Below are 16220 nucleotides of genomic sequence, written 5' to 3'. Positions count from 1 at the left end.
CAGATCAAACGTCACAGGGCAAAGGCAGGAGAATAGGGTTGAGAAATATATCAACCATGATTGAATGGCAGTGCAGACGCAGTGAGCCAAATAGCCTAATTCTGCTCCGGTACCATATGGTCTTATGGATGAAAGGATGACTGCACTTCTTAAAAGCAAATAATCTGACAGTCATTGTCAGTGCTATTTATACTGCTTGTTCAAGCAGGGTGAGAAGGACTGCAGCCAGGGGGAGGATTTGGCTGGGAACAAGTAGCTGAGTGTTCTGTGGAATGGCAACCCAATGTTGACAACAAGAGCTTTCTGCTTCCCACTAACTGTGATAGCCCTTAAGTAACTGATAGCTTGCAGGTCAGGGGATAGACTAGTGGCATTTTCATGGACTGTTAACCTAGAGACCCAGCTAATGTTCTGGGGACACTGGTTTGAATCCCATCATGGCAGATGGTAGAATTTAAATTCAATGAAGAGTCTGGAATGAATGATGACCATGAATTGTCAATTGTCAGAAAAAAAAAGCATCTGGTTCACTAATGTCCTTTAGGGAAGGACATCCGCCATCCTTACCTGGTCTGGTCTACATATGACTCCAGACCCACAGCAATCTGATTGACTCTTAACTACCCTCTGGGCAATTAGGGATGTGGAATAAATACTGACTGGCGAAATCCACATCCCGAGAATGAATTTTTTTTAAAAAGGTGTAAATGTTTAGTCAGAAGCCATTGGACCTCCAGAAAGGGATCGCTGTAGTTTAAAAAACACCTTGCACCTGAAAAAGGCCAGTTTATTTCCCTTATCAGTTGCTGTAAGCTGTGACTTTTCACCAATAAGTCTCTGTAGTGTAGTTTGGAGGTCCACCTCCAAACGGACCCCACTACCAGAGATATATTTCCCTTCCCTCCCATATCAGCGTTCCGAAAAGACCACTCCCTCGTGACTCCCTCGTCAGGTCCACACCCCCACCAACCCAACCTCCACTCCCGGCACCTTCCCCTGCAACCTCAAGAAATGCAAAACTTGCGCCCACACCTCCTCCCTTACTTCCCTCCAAGGCCCCAAGGGATCCTTCCATATCCGCCACAAATTCACCTGCACCTCCACACACATCATTTACTGCATCCGCTGCACCCGATGTGGCCTCCTCTATATTGGACAGACAGGCCGCCTACTTGCAGAACGTTTCAGGGAACACCTCTGGGACACCCGGACCAACCAACCCAACCACCCCGTGGCTCAACACTTCAACTCCCCCTCCCACTCCACCAAGGACATACAGGTCTTTGGACTCCTCCATCGCCAGACCATAACAACACGACAGCTGGAGGAAGAGCGCCTCATCTTCCGCCTAGGAACCCTCCAACCACAAGGGATGAACCTAGATTTCTCCAGTTTCCTAATTTCCCCTCCCCCCACCTTGTCTCAGTCAAATCCCTCGAACTCAGCACCGCCTTCCTAACCTGCAATCTTCTTCCTGACCTCTCCGCCCCCACTCCTACTCTGGCCTATCACCCTCACCTTGACCTCCTTCCACTTATTGCATTTCCAACGCCCCTCCCCCAAGTCCCTCCTCCCTACCTTTTATCTTAGCCTGCTGGACACACTTTCCTCATTCCTGAAGAAGGGCTCATGCCCAAAACATCGACTCTCCTGCTCCTTGGATGCTGCCTGACCTGCTGCGCTTTTCCAGCAACACATTTTCAGCTCTGATCTCCAGCATCTGCAGTCCTCACTTTCTCCTCTATAGTGATAACCAGTCATTGTCTCCTGTAACAAGTAAAAGAATTTGGAGAAGAGAGTTGAAGAGTAAGAACAAACCAAAAGAATTATCTCGGTGAGCCTTGTGGATAAGGAGCATTGAGCTGTCTTCCCAAGTTTTCCTGCCAGTCTGGTTTTTTTTGTTTGTTTGGGTGTGTATGTCGAGGCATTTTTAACTAGCAGAATTATGTTGACAGTTCATAATAATTTATCTGTGACTAGAATCTGTTTATTTGTAATCATTGGTCATTTTTTTTTAAGTGCAGAAGCCTGGTCTATGCTTTCTGTCAACCTGAGTCTAAAGGACTGGGAAATTGGAGATTTACACATCACTTTTTTAAATAAGTTCTCTGCGATGACTGTGGAAATAACTGAGTTTGATTTTGAGCGTGCTACCCCAGTGAGGTATAATACATGGGACTGATAACGAAACAAAAGTCGAATGTGGAGGTGTAAATGCAGGCTGACAGGAGCAGAGGGGCGTTGGTCTGAAAGTGAGCGTAGAGAAAACCAGGTAAGGCTCTAGAGATGCAAAATATTCTGCTGGTCATATCACAAAGAGGGAATGCCAGCACAAAGAATTCGTCCACACTTATTACTTAAGGTATCCTGCATCTGCAGTATTTTGACTTGGGCACAGAGAGATTGTTCTGCATTAGTAGATGACCATTCTATACAGCCACTTGGATAAGAGCTTGTATAAATGCTTTCTTGTGGAAGATCCATGGAACCTTCTGCTCAAACTTCTAAAAGAGTGTATGAACTTCCCCTAAGTGTACTTGCGGCATAAAATATTTGAATTTATATATTTCCAATAGCAGTATCCCACTTGGGAAATCTATTTGATAATACTATATGCTTGGTTGGAAATTTCCACAGTGAGCAGAATTGTGCAGTTGCTCAGACACTTATTTCTAAATACTATATGTAGTCACATGAAAAAGCACACAGAAGGATTTGCTTTAACATAATTGTATCGTACAGCATGGGCCATTGTTTCAGACTGGAACTTTCTGCATGAACAAATCTTTCAGGTGTCAATGTAAAACTGATGTTTACTTTCTTTCTTAAAATGCCAGGGGAGAACCACCACGGCAGTTGCTGTTGTAATAACGGATACAAGTTAATGGATCTGCTGATGTAGAAGGAGGAGAGAATGCCAATCCGCGCCCACTGCACAATTTGTGCTGATTACTTTGATAATTTCAGGGATGTGGCAGCCATCTATTGTGGGCACACGTTTCACAATGAGTGGTGAGTACTGAAAAAAGAAGCAACTAATTCCCAATGAGATAAACAGCCGTTCGAAAATGGCATAGCCCTGCAATTACAGGTCCTTGAAATGAGTGGAATGATTGTAGAGTGCAGATATAATGATACAACTTGTCAAGCCAAATAATGGAGATTGTATTCTGGATAAGCCTAGAGCTACCTCTATTATTAAAATGGCTGTTTATGTGCGATGCAGTGATTTGAACTTCCGGTTAACGATGTGATTGTGGGACTAGCGTCAATTGATTTTTTTTTAATCTTCTCACTGCTCACCAGTAGATTGGCTGCTGGATTTTTTTCAAGCCATGAACAAAGTAAAACTTGGTCATCTTGTTTGCGCCCTGTTTGTTCAATCTTTGCCCTTTATAATTAATACCAACGGCATCACGAGCAGAGCTTAAATGGTATGACAATAGGTGAACGGACAAAAAGACTAATGTGGAACATAATCATTTATATGGGACACTCGGGCAGAATGAACTGTTTTGCTATTGCATTTTATATTTTAAATCTTTAAAGCTCAGTTGTTGAGTATGTTCAAGACTGAGATTGTTACATTTCTGCATATTAAAAACATCCAGGGATTCAGAGGTAGTTCAGGAAAGTAGTGCTGAAGTAAAAGATTTCATTGTGTGATTCTGGGCTCAAAACACAAAATGGCTTACTCCAGTGTCTTGTGTTCTTATGTAATTCCACTCCACTTAATTGTCTTTGCCGGTATTTCTGACCTGTTTTGTAGATGGCCACTGGATTTTTCATTGTTGTTTCATGAAATGGTTTGGGAGGGATGGTCCTATATTCATACCTAGGTGATGATGCATTGTATTGGGACACAGTGCAATGTGGAAGAGTTTAGTTTGGTTCTCTGATAACTGAGATGTTTCTGATCCCATGTAAGTCACTGGGGGAAAGGCACCAAGATCAGTAGCCACTTCACGTGGAAGAATCAAAGAGTTGACCCGATTATTGCTGTTCAGTTCCGAGCGTTTGTTGAGAAGCAGTAGCAGAGACCAAGAGCAGATTACTGACTGGACACAGTTGTTGCATGGCCCACAGAGAGCACATGAAAGAGAAAATTAGATAGCATGTATCTTGAGCAGATGCTTTTATCGATGCTGCTTAGCACTTTAAAGAACTGGACTGGATTGGAATTGATATTTATCAATTATGAATTAATCAATTATGAGTTATAAGTCATCAATTATGAAAAAAATCAGGTTAAAAATATCTGGCAGTTACTTATTCATAATATCAGTATTCTCCAACATTCAAGATTAACCATATCCTCATGTACTAACTGACCCTAAAAATGTTCCTTATTCCACTCATGTCCAGTCAACCTGATGATAATTTGTGAGTTAGGAAGGGTGGCTTTGAAATTGCTTGGAGTGAGTGTGTGAATTCTAATTGTGGAAAACTGAATTGTAACTTAAATGAAACCAAGAACGGTGGGAAGTCCTACTTCAGAAGCTTTCAAGGTTTAAATCTCTATTGCAGTGGTAAAACAGCTTTACAATTTGTATAACTTTTCTTGTCGGGGTTAATACTGAGAAACAAAGCAAGTAAACTGTTCAAAAACAATAGGGCGTATTCTGAAACCATTTAATTGTTACTCAAGGCATTGCAAGTATTTAATTATTTTATTCTATTCAAGCGTGGAACATTTTAGCTTAAAACCATGCTTATTTGTGTGATTATTCACTAACTTTGTTTTTGTTTTGCCTCTTACAGTCTCGCTCAGTGGTTTCACAGTGCTCCATCTCGGACCTGTCCTCAGTGTAGAATAAAGGTACTATGATGAATCATGTTAATAAAACTCCTTGAAATTGTATATTTCACGCAGTGCCTGTCTGGTGTAAGAGCATGAAGCCATTGTGACCTTTTTCATAAAATGGTCCAGTTATGAAAATTAGAACAGAGATGCACTGATGTAAGTACTGGGTTTGTCCTAGAGTACCAGGGTTTTATGGGTTGCCTCATCTGAAAACGACCTCATCTCTCATCCAGCAGTTTTCCAATAAACTCAGTCTGAGTTCTCTCTTGAAGAATAGGTAGTCAGGCAGAGTACCAGCAGGCTGTTAATACTCACATGAGAAGAGAGAAAATGAAACGCGGTACTACAACTGTTGAAAATTTAAAATAAAAATACAATATTATTGATTCTAAGTAAGGATCTGTGAGGAGTGAAAAGCAATTTAATGGTTCAGATCAAAGATATTTTGGTTGAGGAAATAAAAGTGTCAGGCCTAAGGTGTTGGGCATAATTTCTTCACCTATTGAACTCAGTTTCTGAATGTGCCCTGTACCAAAGGGCAGAGGATCAGTAATTGACTATCTGTTTGCATTAGAATGTTGCATGGAGAAAATAAAGACTAAATTAGAAATAGTTGTTGTTTTAAAAGTGCAAATGAGACAAATGTAACAATGGATTCTGTTTCAAGAATATGCAATTTTAGGCCCATTTCTTTTTAGCTTAATGGAAGTATGTTTTCAAATATCTTGACACCGATCTTGTGATTCAATTGATTTTGAAGCTTGATACTTTAAAATTATGTTTTCAATGTGACAAGAAGAATTAGAAAATCCAAAATTGTAGTGAAGATGAATTAAAAGCACTCCTCTGTCTCACATCTGAACCTGGGAATCCAGGCTAGAAGTCCTTTGTCCGTTATTTTTTTGTTAAAACGTGAGTATTGCTGGCAAGGCAATCATTTATTACACATCCCTAGTTGTGCTTCAGAAGGTGATGATGGGCTGCCATCATTTTAAGCCATATTATCTATGAGGATTAGATCCATACACCATGCTGTTAGGAAAGGAGTTTTTGCCCTCCTACGGTGAAAAAACAGTGATTATAGTACAAGTCAGGGTGGTGTGTGGCTTGGATGGGAATTTGCATCATCTGCCCTGCTGGTGGGAGAAATCATGCGTTTGGAAGATGCTGGCAGGGGAGATCATAAGAAAGTGAATAGGAGTAGGCCATTCAGCCCCTTGAATCTGCTGTGCCATTCTGTAAGATTAACATTTGTCACTTCCACTTCCCTGTCCTTTCCCTATTACCCTTGATTTCCTGACTGATCAAGAATCTATCTCTCTCAGCCTGTACACAAGGACTCTGCCCCAACATCTCTCCATGGCAAGGTCTTCCAAAAACACTCAATCATTCTAAAGAATATATTCCTCCCCATCTCACTCTGAACTTTGTCCCTTAATTCTGAGACCAGCTACTTTGGTCCTGGACTGTCCCATGAGGGGAAACATCATCTCAGCATTTACTGTGTCAAGCCCCTTAAGAACCCTCTATGATCGTCTCTCATTCTTCTCAACTCTAGTAGAGTCCCAACCTGTTTAGTTTTTGGGAGACTTGGTAATTTGCTGCAATTCATCTTGTAAATGATGCCCATTGCTGAGACAGCAGTGGAGGAGTTGAATATTTAAAGTGGTAGATGCGATGTGGATCAAGTGGGTTACTTTCATCTGAGCTTCTTCAACATCGTTGGCACCACATTCATCCAGCCATGTGGAGATTATTCCATCATTTCCTTGTAGATGGCAGCGAGACTGTAGTTTGTTAACAGTGAAGATACTTGCTGCAGAACTCCCATCCTTTGACCTGCTGTTGTAGCCACAATATTGACTTGATGAGTTTAGTTCAGGTTTTACTCAGTGGTAACTCCCCAGGATGTTGATGATGAGGGGAATCGGTGGTGGTGCTAATGCTGAATGTCAAGAGGAGATGCCTAGATTCTCTTGTCATTGGAGATGGCCATTGGCAGGCAATTGTTTGTCTTAAATATTACCAGTTTCTGGTGGTTGTAAGGGTCTGACAGAAAAAGGAGTAGAAAGTCACATTACACATGTAGCAAACAAGTGTCTCACACTGACAGTTTGCAACCAATGTCACCAAATTGTCTTGCTGATGAAGAATTTATTTTTCAGTGTTTGAGCTAAGGAGCATTGCTGAACGTGAGCATAGAGAACTTTACTGTGCATTTTGCTCTGCCATACCTCGCCTTCCATTGTGGGTGAGATGGAACAGTTTGCCAATGCTGACTTAACTCACCATGTCCTATTTTGAATTTCTTAAATCTAATATTCTCGATCCAGTTTTTACCAATGGGTTATTCCAAGGTTGCAACCTGTTTCAGCAGAGATAGCCATTGCCAAGCATCTGTTTGTTGCGAATGTTACTCGATTATAGATATTATCAGAAATATCGAAGGATTTAGGAACATTATATTTACATTACATTGCTGCATCTTTGTCTGAGACATCTCCGTGGTTTTTCAGGTTAAATTTGTATGTTTATGTTTATCGTGAAAATCGTCTGTGTAATTTGTTATGATGTCAGTCATTGCAATCTCAATGGTGGAGGCACAGCCCCCTTTTTAGATTTGTAGTTTCTTCAGTTAAGTCACAATATTCCATGCAGGTGATTGGAGTTCAAAGCAAGAGACAGTAATTTACTTAATAGATCTACAGTAGAATGTATTACAGAAATAGTCTGTGCAATAATTGGAATGGATGTCTTCCAGTCAATTTTATATCAGTACTAAAGAATTAATTTTCACTTGTGTCACAGTACAGACTCCTTTTCCATTATGCATAGAATACTTATCTTCCTATCCTGTATTTATCATGGATCATCATTTATTCTTAAATGAAAACTCACTACAGAGGATTATGCTGTGCTTGCTTTTAATAGGTCAGTACAAAACACATCATCAACAAGCTGTTCTTCAACATAGGTGAGAGCGAGCAGGTGTTAGATGCTGAAACTCTCCAGGTAAGGCTACTTTTCGTGCTTGCAGTTTTGGTAATCAGATCAAATTTTCAGGATAACTCATAGGATGCTGATCTTAAGTATTTTGTTGTTTGGAACTGCAGACAATTCCAGGTATATTGTCTCTGGCAGTTCTCAAAAATGAATATAAAATAATTTAAAGTGTGATTTGTGGTCTGCATATTTAAACAGTGCTTTAGCTGAGGCAACATGATGTGTTTCAGCTTTGGTTCAGCTCAGCCAGAATGAAGCAAGTGATGGCTTAGGACTGAGAGAAATCCGAGGCGGTCACAAAATTTGGGTTACTTTGCTCTTCAAATCAATTCACTCGCACTTAGTGTTGGCTGGACCTTTCTAGACGTTCCTAATACTGTGAGAATAATGAATGATTTCAAGCCAATAATCTAATCAAAGGAATAAGCTGTAATCTTAGGAAACACATCAAGGATTTTATAATTGCCTTTATGAATCCCAGAATAACACTATCTGTCTTCAAACCACTTTCAGTTAATTTTTCAATTCATTTTGCCATTGAGTTGCCACGTTTGTGGTCATATGGAGCATCACAAAAGATCAGCAACCTGATGTTTCAGTTGGAGGTTTGTTGAATAATTACAGGGAGTGAGATAACAGTGTTTTTGCTATGTAGAGAGATGAAAAGGAATGTTGGACCTTTGTTTTTTAAAATAAAATACAGATTGTGGAATGAACATAACCGTAAAATAGTGTGGGTTGTGCAATACTGAAATATACCCAGGACATGATGCTCAGGAAACCAGACAGCATCCGAGGAGAGAAGCAGAGTTAATGTTTAAGATCAGTGACTTTTTGCCCATGGGTTACCTTCCAAGGTTATGGATTAGTTTCGCTGAATACTTGACATTGCTCAATGTGATGAGCTATTTGGGCTGAGAAAGTGATGTTTCAAATGTTGCACTTTACCAAACTGGTGTTCACACAATTACTACATTTCTGGCTAGATATTGTTCCTATACTTCAATATGGTTGAAAACAAACCTCCCTATTCAGCGAGCAAACCTACATCCAGAACCTCAACCTGAGCTACAAATCTTGTCAAAACTCACTAATGGTTTACTTTGTTTAATTGGAAGGTTTATTTGCTTGAGAAGTTGTGATTTTAAAAATTGAATCAAGCAATAACCACATGATCATAATTTTAATAGATATTTATAGAATTCAAATGAAGCCATTTCAAATTGGACTGAATTCAAATCACTTGTACATTATGTGCTGATAAGATGCTGCAACACTTTATCAAGATATAACCGATATAAAAGGTGTTTACTGTTGTTGTTTCTGTTCTGTGCTCTCTGACTCTGTCAGACTGACTTCTTTTTGATGTGAATTTCCAGAATGAATTGGACAGAGTCAAGTCTCAGCTGTTACAGAAAGGTCAGAACTTAATTCATATTTAAAAGATGTTGCTTATTGGTACTATCAGAGTAAATTCAGTGTAAAAAAAGTGTTTAAATTAGACTAGAGTAAGGTGACTGCATTTTTAGTAAAAATGTGCTGTATCTGACATACCTGTTTATATTCTCATTTTAAAACTATAGTTTCCAAACGTGGTAATCTGAAACAATGTTCACTTGTATTAAAAGGGCAAAATAAACAAGAACTGCCAGATTTGTAACCCTACCTGTGTGAAGTTGACCAAAAACAATTGCTAAGCTGTAGTTTGTACACTTAAGGCAGTGTTGGAAAGTTTCTGTTCAGTGACCAGTGTTCTCTTTCTAACTTCACTTTTGGCTCTTGCATATCAGTTAGTAATTGACAGGTCAGGTAAAACAGCCCTTAAACTGCTGCCAGTTACTGGCCGTGGAGGAATACTCTAAGCTTTCTGTAATTGTCTCATTCAATGAAATACCCTGATGCTGTACATAGCATTCACTATCAGTTCTAAAAGTCACAATTTGAGCAATCTAATTTGTTTTTTTTTCAATGACCCCTGTTTTTTTTATCTCCACTCCGCATAGATTCCATTCCATGATGAATCTTCTGAAAAATTATCTCTAATTTCTTTGCTAACTTTAACTTTAGCTTCGTTTTGGCCCCACTTGCACAGCTAATTAAGTAATTTTCTAGATTTGACTTTCACCTACTATTTACAGTCTTGAGTATTGCTGAAACAAGACACGTTATCAAACTCTTCATCCTGCACCCATTAGGATAATTCACAAGAACACTGATGTGAAGGGAGACAGCATTTTATACTGTGTCAACAGTGCTGATTATTGACAAGAGAGAAATCACCAGCAATATGTTTTCCCAGCAGTAATCTAATTATGCAATACTAAATGATTGTTTGCAATCTTATATCCGCATCCCATGAAACGCACTTCCTAGAAATTTTACATTTGATAGAAACATAGAAAATAGGAGCAGGAGTAGGCCATTTGGCCCTTCGAGCCTCCTCTACCATCCAATTTGATCATGCAGTGAGCATTCAGCTCAGTGTCCTGTTCCTGCTTTCTCCCCATTTCTTTTCATCCCTTTAGCTCTAAGAATTACAACCATCTCCTCCTCGAAAATATTCAATGGTTTGGCCTCAACTGATTTCTGTGACAAAGAATTCCACAGGCTCACCACACTCTAGCCGAAGAAATTTCTCCTCATCTAAGTCTTAAATGGCCCACCCTGTATCTGTAAAATCTGCCCCTGGTTGTGGACTATACCATCATAGGGACATCCTTTGTATGATTACCATGTCTAAACCGTTAGAATTTTATAGGTTTCTGTGACACCCCTTCACCCTCATTCTTCTAAGTTCCAGTAAATGTAGTCCTAACCAATCCAATCGCTCTTCATCCATCAGTCCTTCCATTTCAGGAAAGAGCACTCTCCATATACAGAACATTCTTCCTCAAAAAAGGAGACCAAAACTGCATATGCTACTCCAGGTGTGGTCTCCCCAAAGACCCATGCAATTGCACCAAAGCATCCCTGTTCCCCTGTACTCAAATCCTCTCACTGAGTGGCAGTGTACTATTTTCCACCCTCACCGCCTGCTGCACCTGCATGATTTCAGTTACTAGTGTTCCCAATATATCACCATTCAGATTATAATCTGCTTTCTCGTTTTGCCACTAAAGTGGATAACCTCACATTTATCCACGTTATATTTAACCTCCTATGCATTTACCCACACACTCAGCCTGTCACAATGAAGCATCTCTGCATCCTCCTCACAGTTCACCCTCCCACCCAGCTTTGTGTCATCTGCAAATGTTTAAGAGCCCTCATTTTTCCAGTCTTGCAGCTGATATTTCCTAATGATGGTATAATTCTCTTTACTTGTTTTTGCATAAATTCTGAAGTTTGTGGGCGGCACGGTGGCACAGTGGTTAGCACTGCTGCCTCACAGCACCTGAGACCCGGGTTCAATTCCCGACTCAGGTGACTGACTGTGTGGAGTTTGCACGTTCTCCCCGTGTCTGCGTGGGTTTCCTCCGGGTGCTCCGGTTTCCTCCCACAGTCCAAAGATGTGCGGGTCAGGTGAATTGGCCATGCTAAATTGCCCGTAGTGTTAGGTAAGGGGTAAATGTAGGGGTATGGGTGGGTTTCGCTTCGGCGGGTCGGTGTGGACTTGTTGGGCCGAAGGGCCTGTTTCCACACTGTAAGTCTAATCTAATACCCCTCCTGCACCGTCTGTCAAAGTACTCTGGGATGAGATCCCACTACAGTTTGCTTGTGACTTCCTTTGACCTGTACTCTATTATTTTAGTAAATAATATGAAAATTTATTGACCTTACTGATTGTTTCTGCTTTCCATGATATTTTGACACGCTGACTCACTGAAAACTCTTCTGCAGCTTTTTCAACTTCAGTTCTTCACAATGTATTTGGTTGACCTTTCCATCAAATTTGTCAATTTTGTTGTTCTGCCCACTTTTGTGTTTTGTACAGTGAATAGAAACCATTCAGATTGTGGAGAGATCGGTCATTCAGCTCAGCAGTTCATGTTCACGTTTCTGCTCCAAATGAGTCTCCTTCAATCTTTCTCTCTTCAAAATCTGGGTTTATGATTCTCTGTTTCTTTCTTTCTCACATACTTCTCTAGCTTTTTATTAAATACACTTACACCATTCACTTCAGCCATTTCTTGTGTTAGTGCTTGAGGTAAATTGCATAGGATGGACTATTCCTTCACTCATAGGGTATTTGCTACCACAGAAGACTATGAAGGCCGACTGACTGAGTATATTCAAGAGAGAGTTCGTAGGTTTATAGATATTAAAGGCGTCAAGAGATGTGGAGCGAAAGCAGGAATATGGCGTGATAGAGGATTAGCCATGGTCAAATTGAATGGCAGAATTCAATTCAAATTGAATTAAAAGACCAAATGACCCACTCCTACTCCTGGTTTCTTTGTTTCTGTCATGGCTTCTACATTCTCACCACTGAAGATAAAGGAATTTCTTCTGAATTCCCTATGGAATTTTGTGACCATGTTCTCTTGACTGCCTCCATTTCAGGTCTTCCTCATGAGAAGGGATATTCCCTCTTTGTGTCCACTCAATCCAAACCTTTAATAATTTTAATTATCTCTGTTAGATCATCTGTTAACCTCCCTTTTTCTGGAGAGACCCAACCTGTCATTCATTTCCTGAATGTATCCCTGGGTGTTTCTGCAATTATCCTCTAAATCTTTTCTTCATCTTCACCAGTGCTGCTATATCTTTTTTCTAATAAGGCGATAAGAATTGGACAGAATGTTCTAAATGTAGTCAAATCTCTCATCAAGATTTGATGTAGATTTAGCATAATCTCCCTCCTTTTTAATTCTTTCCCTCTATACATCAAGCTTGGTGTGTCTTGGACTTATTAATGTCATGTTACTTTGTGATTGATAGTTGTGGATTTCACCAGTTTCCTCATTTCCCCTCCCCCACCACCTTATCCCAGTTCCAACCTTTCAACTCACCACCGCCCTCATGACCTGTTCTACCTGTCCATCTTCCTTCCCATCTATCTGCTCCACCCTCCTCTCTGGCCAATCACTATTACCCCCACCTCCATTTGCCTATCACACTCTCAACTACTTTCCCCCAGCCCCACCCCCTTCCCATTTATCTCATCACCCCCTTCACTCACAACCTCATTCCTGATGAAGGGCTTTTGCTCGAAACATTAATTCTCCTGCTCCTCAGATGCTGCCTGACCTGCTGTGCTTTTCCAACACCATACCCTCAACTCTAAACTCTAATATCTGCAGTCCTCACTTTGTGATTGGTCTACCGGTACTCTGAGATCCCTTTTTGTTCCTCTACCCAACCGAATGTCTATTGTCTAACTCTCTCTTTTCCAGTAATAAGCTATTCTTCTTCCAAGCTGTTTTTGAGTTTTTGCAACACTTTCTCCAAATCTAATTGGCTTCCTAGTTTAATGTTATCTACCCAAGAGCATCATTAATAAGTTAGAAATTGTCAGAGGTCCAAGACTGATTCATTCTTGAAACCATTTCAGAGGGCAATTAAGACTCGCAACTAACGCGTCACTTAAATTGCATTGACAGCAACTTTAGTAGAGCAAGATCCCGTAGACTATAAAATGAGTTGATGCACATATTAATTTGCTGTTTTAGTGAATAAACTTGGTTGAGGTGTAATACTTTTCAGGACATGCCATAGTAAAATTTTCAGCTCTTTGAGTAATGCCACAGAACCTTTATATCCATTTGAACAAACTGATGGGACCTAATCCAAAAGGTGGTATGACCAGCAATTCAGTACTTCCTCAGTATGGCGTTCAAATGACAGATTATGCATTCTAGTTTCAGAGTGGATCATAAACCCATGGTGTCTTGATTTGTATATCGCAGTGTCAACAACTGAACAAAGCAACCATCTATTTGTGAAGGGAATGTGTTGACTGTACAAGGAAGGTTGGGGATGGCGGTTTGCTCATAGACTGGTGATTTGGTTTCAGAGAAAGAGAAGATAGACCGGCAATCAATCATTGATAAACTGAGGGACACACTGGATGAACGCAACGCAAGAGTGGAATCTTTGAGCAAGGAACTGAATGAAACAGAAATGCTGTGCTCGACTCTCAAGGTAATTTGTACATCTCCTGGACTTTTCAATAGGATTGGAGGTTGCATGTTTGCATTTGTTGACTTTGCCTTAACTTTGCTCCTGGGTTTTATTTTCACAGAAGCAGATGCGATATCTGGAACAGCAGCAGGATGATTCCAAATCTTCAAAAGAGGAGGCACGCAGGCTGCGACAGAAATTGCAAACATTGGAAAAGTATGGTGAAATCTGCTTTTTGATATTATGCAGTATCCAGCACACACAGGGACCAGGACAAGCTGATAAATCAAAACACACAATGCTTGTTGCTTTCTCTTGTTTAATTGTGACATCATTCCCAAAAAGTGAGCAAAGTATCCATCCATAATTGGTTATGAATGCATTAACCTAAATCTAATTAATGGTGGTAGTGTAACATCTTTGTCTAGAGTTCTTCAAGCTGTGCCTGTCAGTGTACCCCCCTGCCTCCGACACACACACACACAAAACAGCATTTGAGTGCTGACTTGAATCATAGCGTCATCGCAATGTTATCCAACAGTCTGTTGTAAGTTTGTGTCAGAAAGTCTTCCGTTTACTGAGGTGCACATTGGTGACTGGGGGTTGTATCGAAAATGTCATTTAGGAGTATTCTGGTTTGAGGGGTTCTGGTTGTTGCAAATATGCCATAAACAGCCTTGTGAATTTCTTTGTTAATTACATAGAATGTGCAACAGTATGCAGCAGTAGCCATCAGAATAGCAAGTTGCAGTTACCTTACATTTTTAATATTGTTCCTTAGGCCAAAGTGTATCACCAGAAGGGCATCAGACAAGGCTTGACTTTGAACCACATCTACAGGAGATGAGCAGGTTTTAAGGAGCATCTTATTCTTCTCCATCTCTTAACTATAAGAATAGAATTCCAGAGCACAGAGCTTTAGGCTGAATGGATAACTATATATGGTGAAGGGAAGTTGTTGTCACAGTGGTCTTGCCAATAGACTAACAATCCAGAGTCCCAGGACCAAATTCTGGCAACAGGGGTTCAAATCTGGAATCATGTAACCATTGTAAAAAGAAAATCCCATCTGGATCATTAATGTCCTTCAGAGAAGGGATTCTGCCACCCTTACTTGGTCTGGACTATAGCAGCAGGTGGTCTCTGGGCATTTAGGGATGAGCAGTAAATGCTGGCCTAGCCAATGTGCCCACATTTTCACATAATGTTATATACCTCAATCTGCTCCAAGGTCAACAAGCCCAGCTTATCCAGTCCCTCGTCATAACAGATTTTTTATCCCAGGCAACATCCTGGTGTGTCTCCTCTGCACACTGTCCACTGCAATCAGTGAACAAGTAAAAGGAAAATATAAAACCTAGGGCATTCACGAGGCAGGATACGGAGGAATCTCGAAGGTTGTAGGGCTGGAGAAGATTACAGAAATAGCGAGAGGCATCAGCAATGAGGATAGCAAACAAAATTGAACACAGGAGTCAACTCGAACCACAAGTACAGGAGTGAATGGGACTTAGTGTGAATTAGGCAATGGGCATCATGGTTTTGAATGATCAAGTTACAAGCATGCAGCAATTCTTAAATGGTATCTACAGAAATTGTTGAAGTAAAATGGTCAGTAGATTAAACAAAAATTAAGTGTAGCTTAAACTTTTCCTTCGAGTTCTGTCCTCTCTCTTTCCAAGCTGTGCTGAGCACTCTGTGCCATCCTCGGACTATCCTACTACTTGGTTGAAGTCCCAGTGATTTAATGGGAATCTTAAGGTGAAGCTGGACAAGAAGAGGCTATTTGACACACCACACATATCATTATTATCCAGAATCATTGTTTCAAAAAAATATAATTGCGATTTTGGGAGGTCTAATAAGGAAAGGATATACACAATGAATGCTGAATTCCTGGGGAATACTGAGGAACAAAGGGACCAGTCCATAGATTCCTGAAGGCGTCAGCTTGGTTAGACAGGGTGGTGAAGGCCACATATGGGATGTTTGCCTTCAATAGCTGGACCATAGACTATAAGAGCAAGCAAAGTCGTCTTATAATTTTATAGACCATTGGTTAGGTCACAGATCAAAAACTGTTGCTGTTTTTGTCGCTAGACTGTCGGAGGGACATGATTGCAGTAGACAGAGTACAGAGGAGGTACACCAGGATATTACCTGGGATGAAAAGTCTGTTATGACAAGAGGCTGGATAAACTGGGTTTGTTTACCTTGGAGAAAGTAAGGACTGCAAATGCTGGAGCTCAGAGCTGAAAAATGTGTTGCTGGAAAAGCGCAGCAGGTCAGGCAGCATCAAAGGAGCAGGAGAATCGACATTTCGGGCATAAACCCTTCTTCAGGACTCCTG

General features: G+C 40.6%; 1 protein-coding gene across 2 annotated transcripts in view; it reads left to right on the top strand.

Moving 5' to 3' along the window:
* traip (TRAF-interacting protein) overlaps positions 1-16220 on the top strand; it is a 41352-nt gene that overhangs the window by 2994 nt on the left and 22138 nt on the right. Inside the window, exons 1-7 of one of the 2 annotated variants that reach the window (XM_060835090.1) lie at positions 2234-2272; positions 2838-3012; positions 4762-4819; positions 7736-7816; positions 9187-9226; positions 13764-13891; positions 13992-14086. In XM_060835090.1, the coding sequence (XP_060691073.1) occupies positions 2915-3012; positions 4762-4819; positions 7736-7816; positions 9187-9226; positions 13764-13891; positions 13992-14086 (500 nt within the window). In that variant the 5' untranslated portion in view covers positions 2234-2272; positions 2838-2914. Of the gene's footprint in view, positions 1-2233; positions 2273-2837; positions 3013-4761; positions 4820-7735; positions 7817-9186; positions 9227-13763; positions 13892-13991; positions 14087-16220 lie in introns of those variants that run through there. The other variant, XM_060835089.1, reaches the window with a different exon arrangement.

Source organism: Hemiscyllium ocellatum, chromosome 14 (genome assembly GCF_020745735.1).
Source record: "Hemiscyllium ocellatum isolate sHemOce1 chromosome 14, sHemOce1.pat.X.cur, whole genome shotgun sequence".
Taxonomy (NCBI): Eukaryota; Metazoa; Chordata; class Chondrichthyes; order Orectolobiformes; family Hemiscylliidae; genus Hemiscyllium; species Hemiscyllium ocellatum.
The sequence above is the reverse complement of the archived record's forward strand: the minus strand, read 5'-3'. Positions and strand labels throughout refer to the sequence as shown.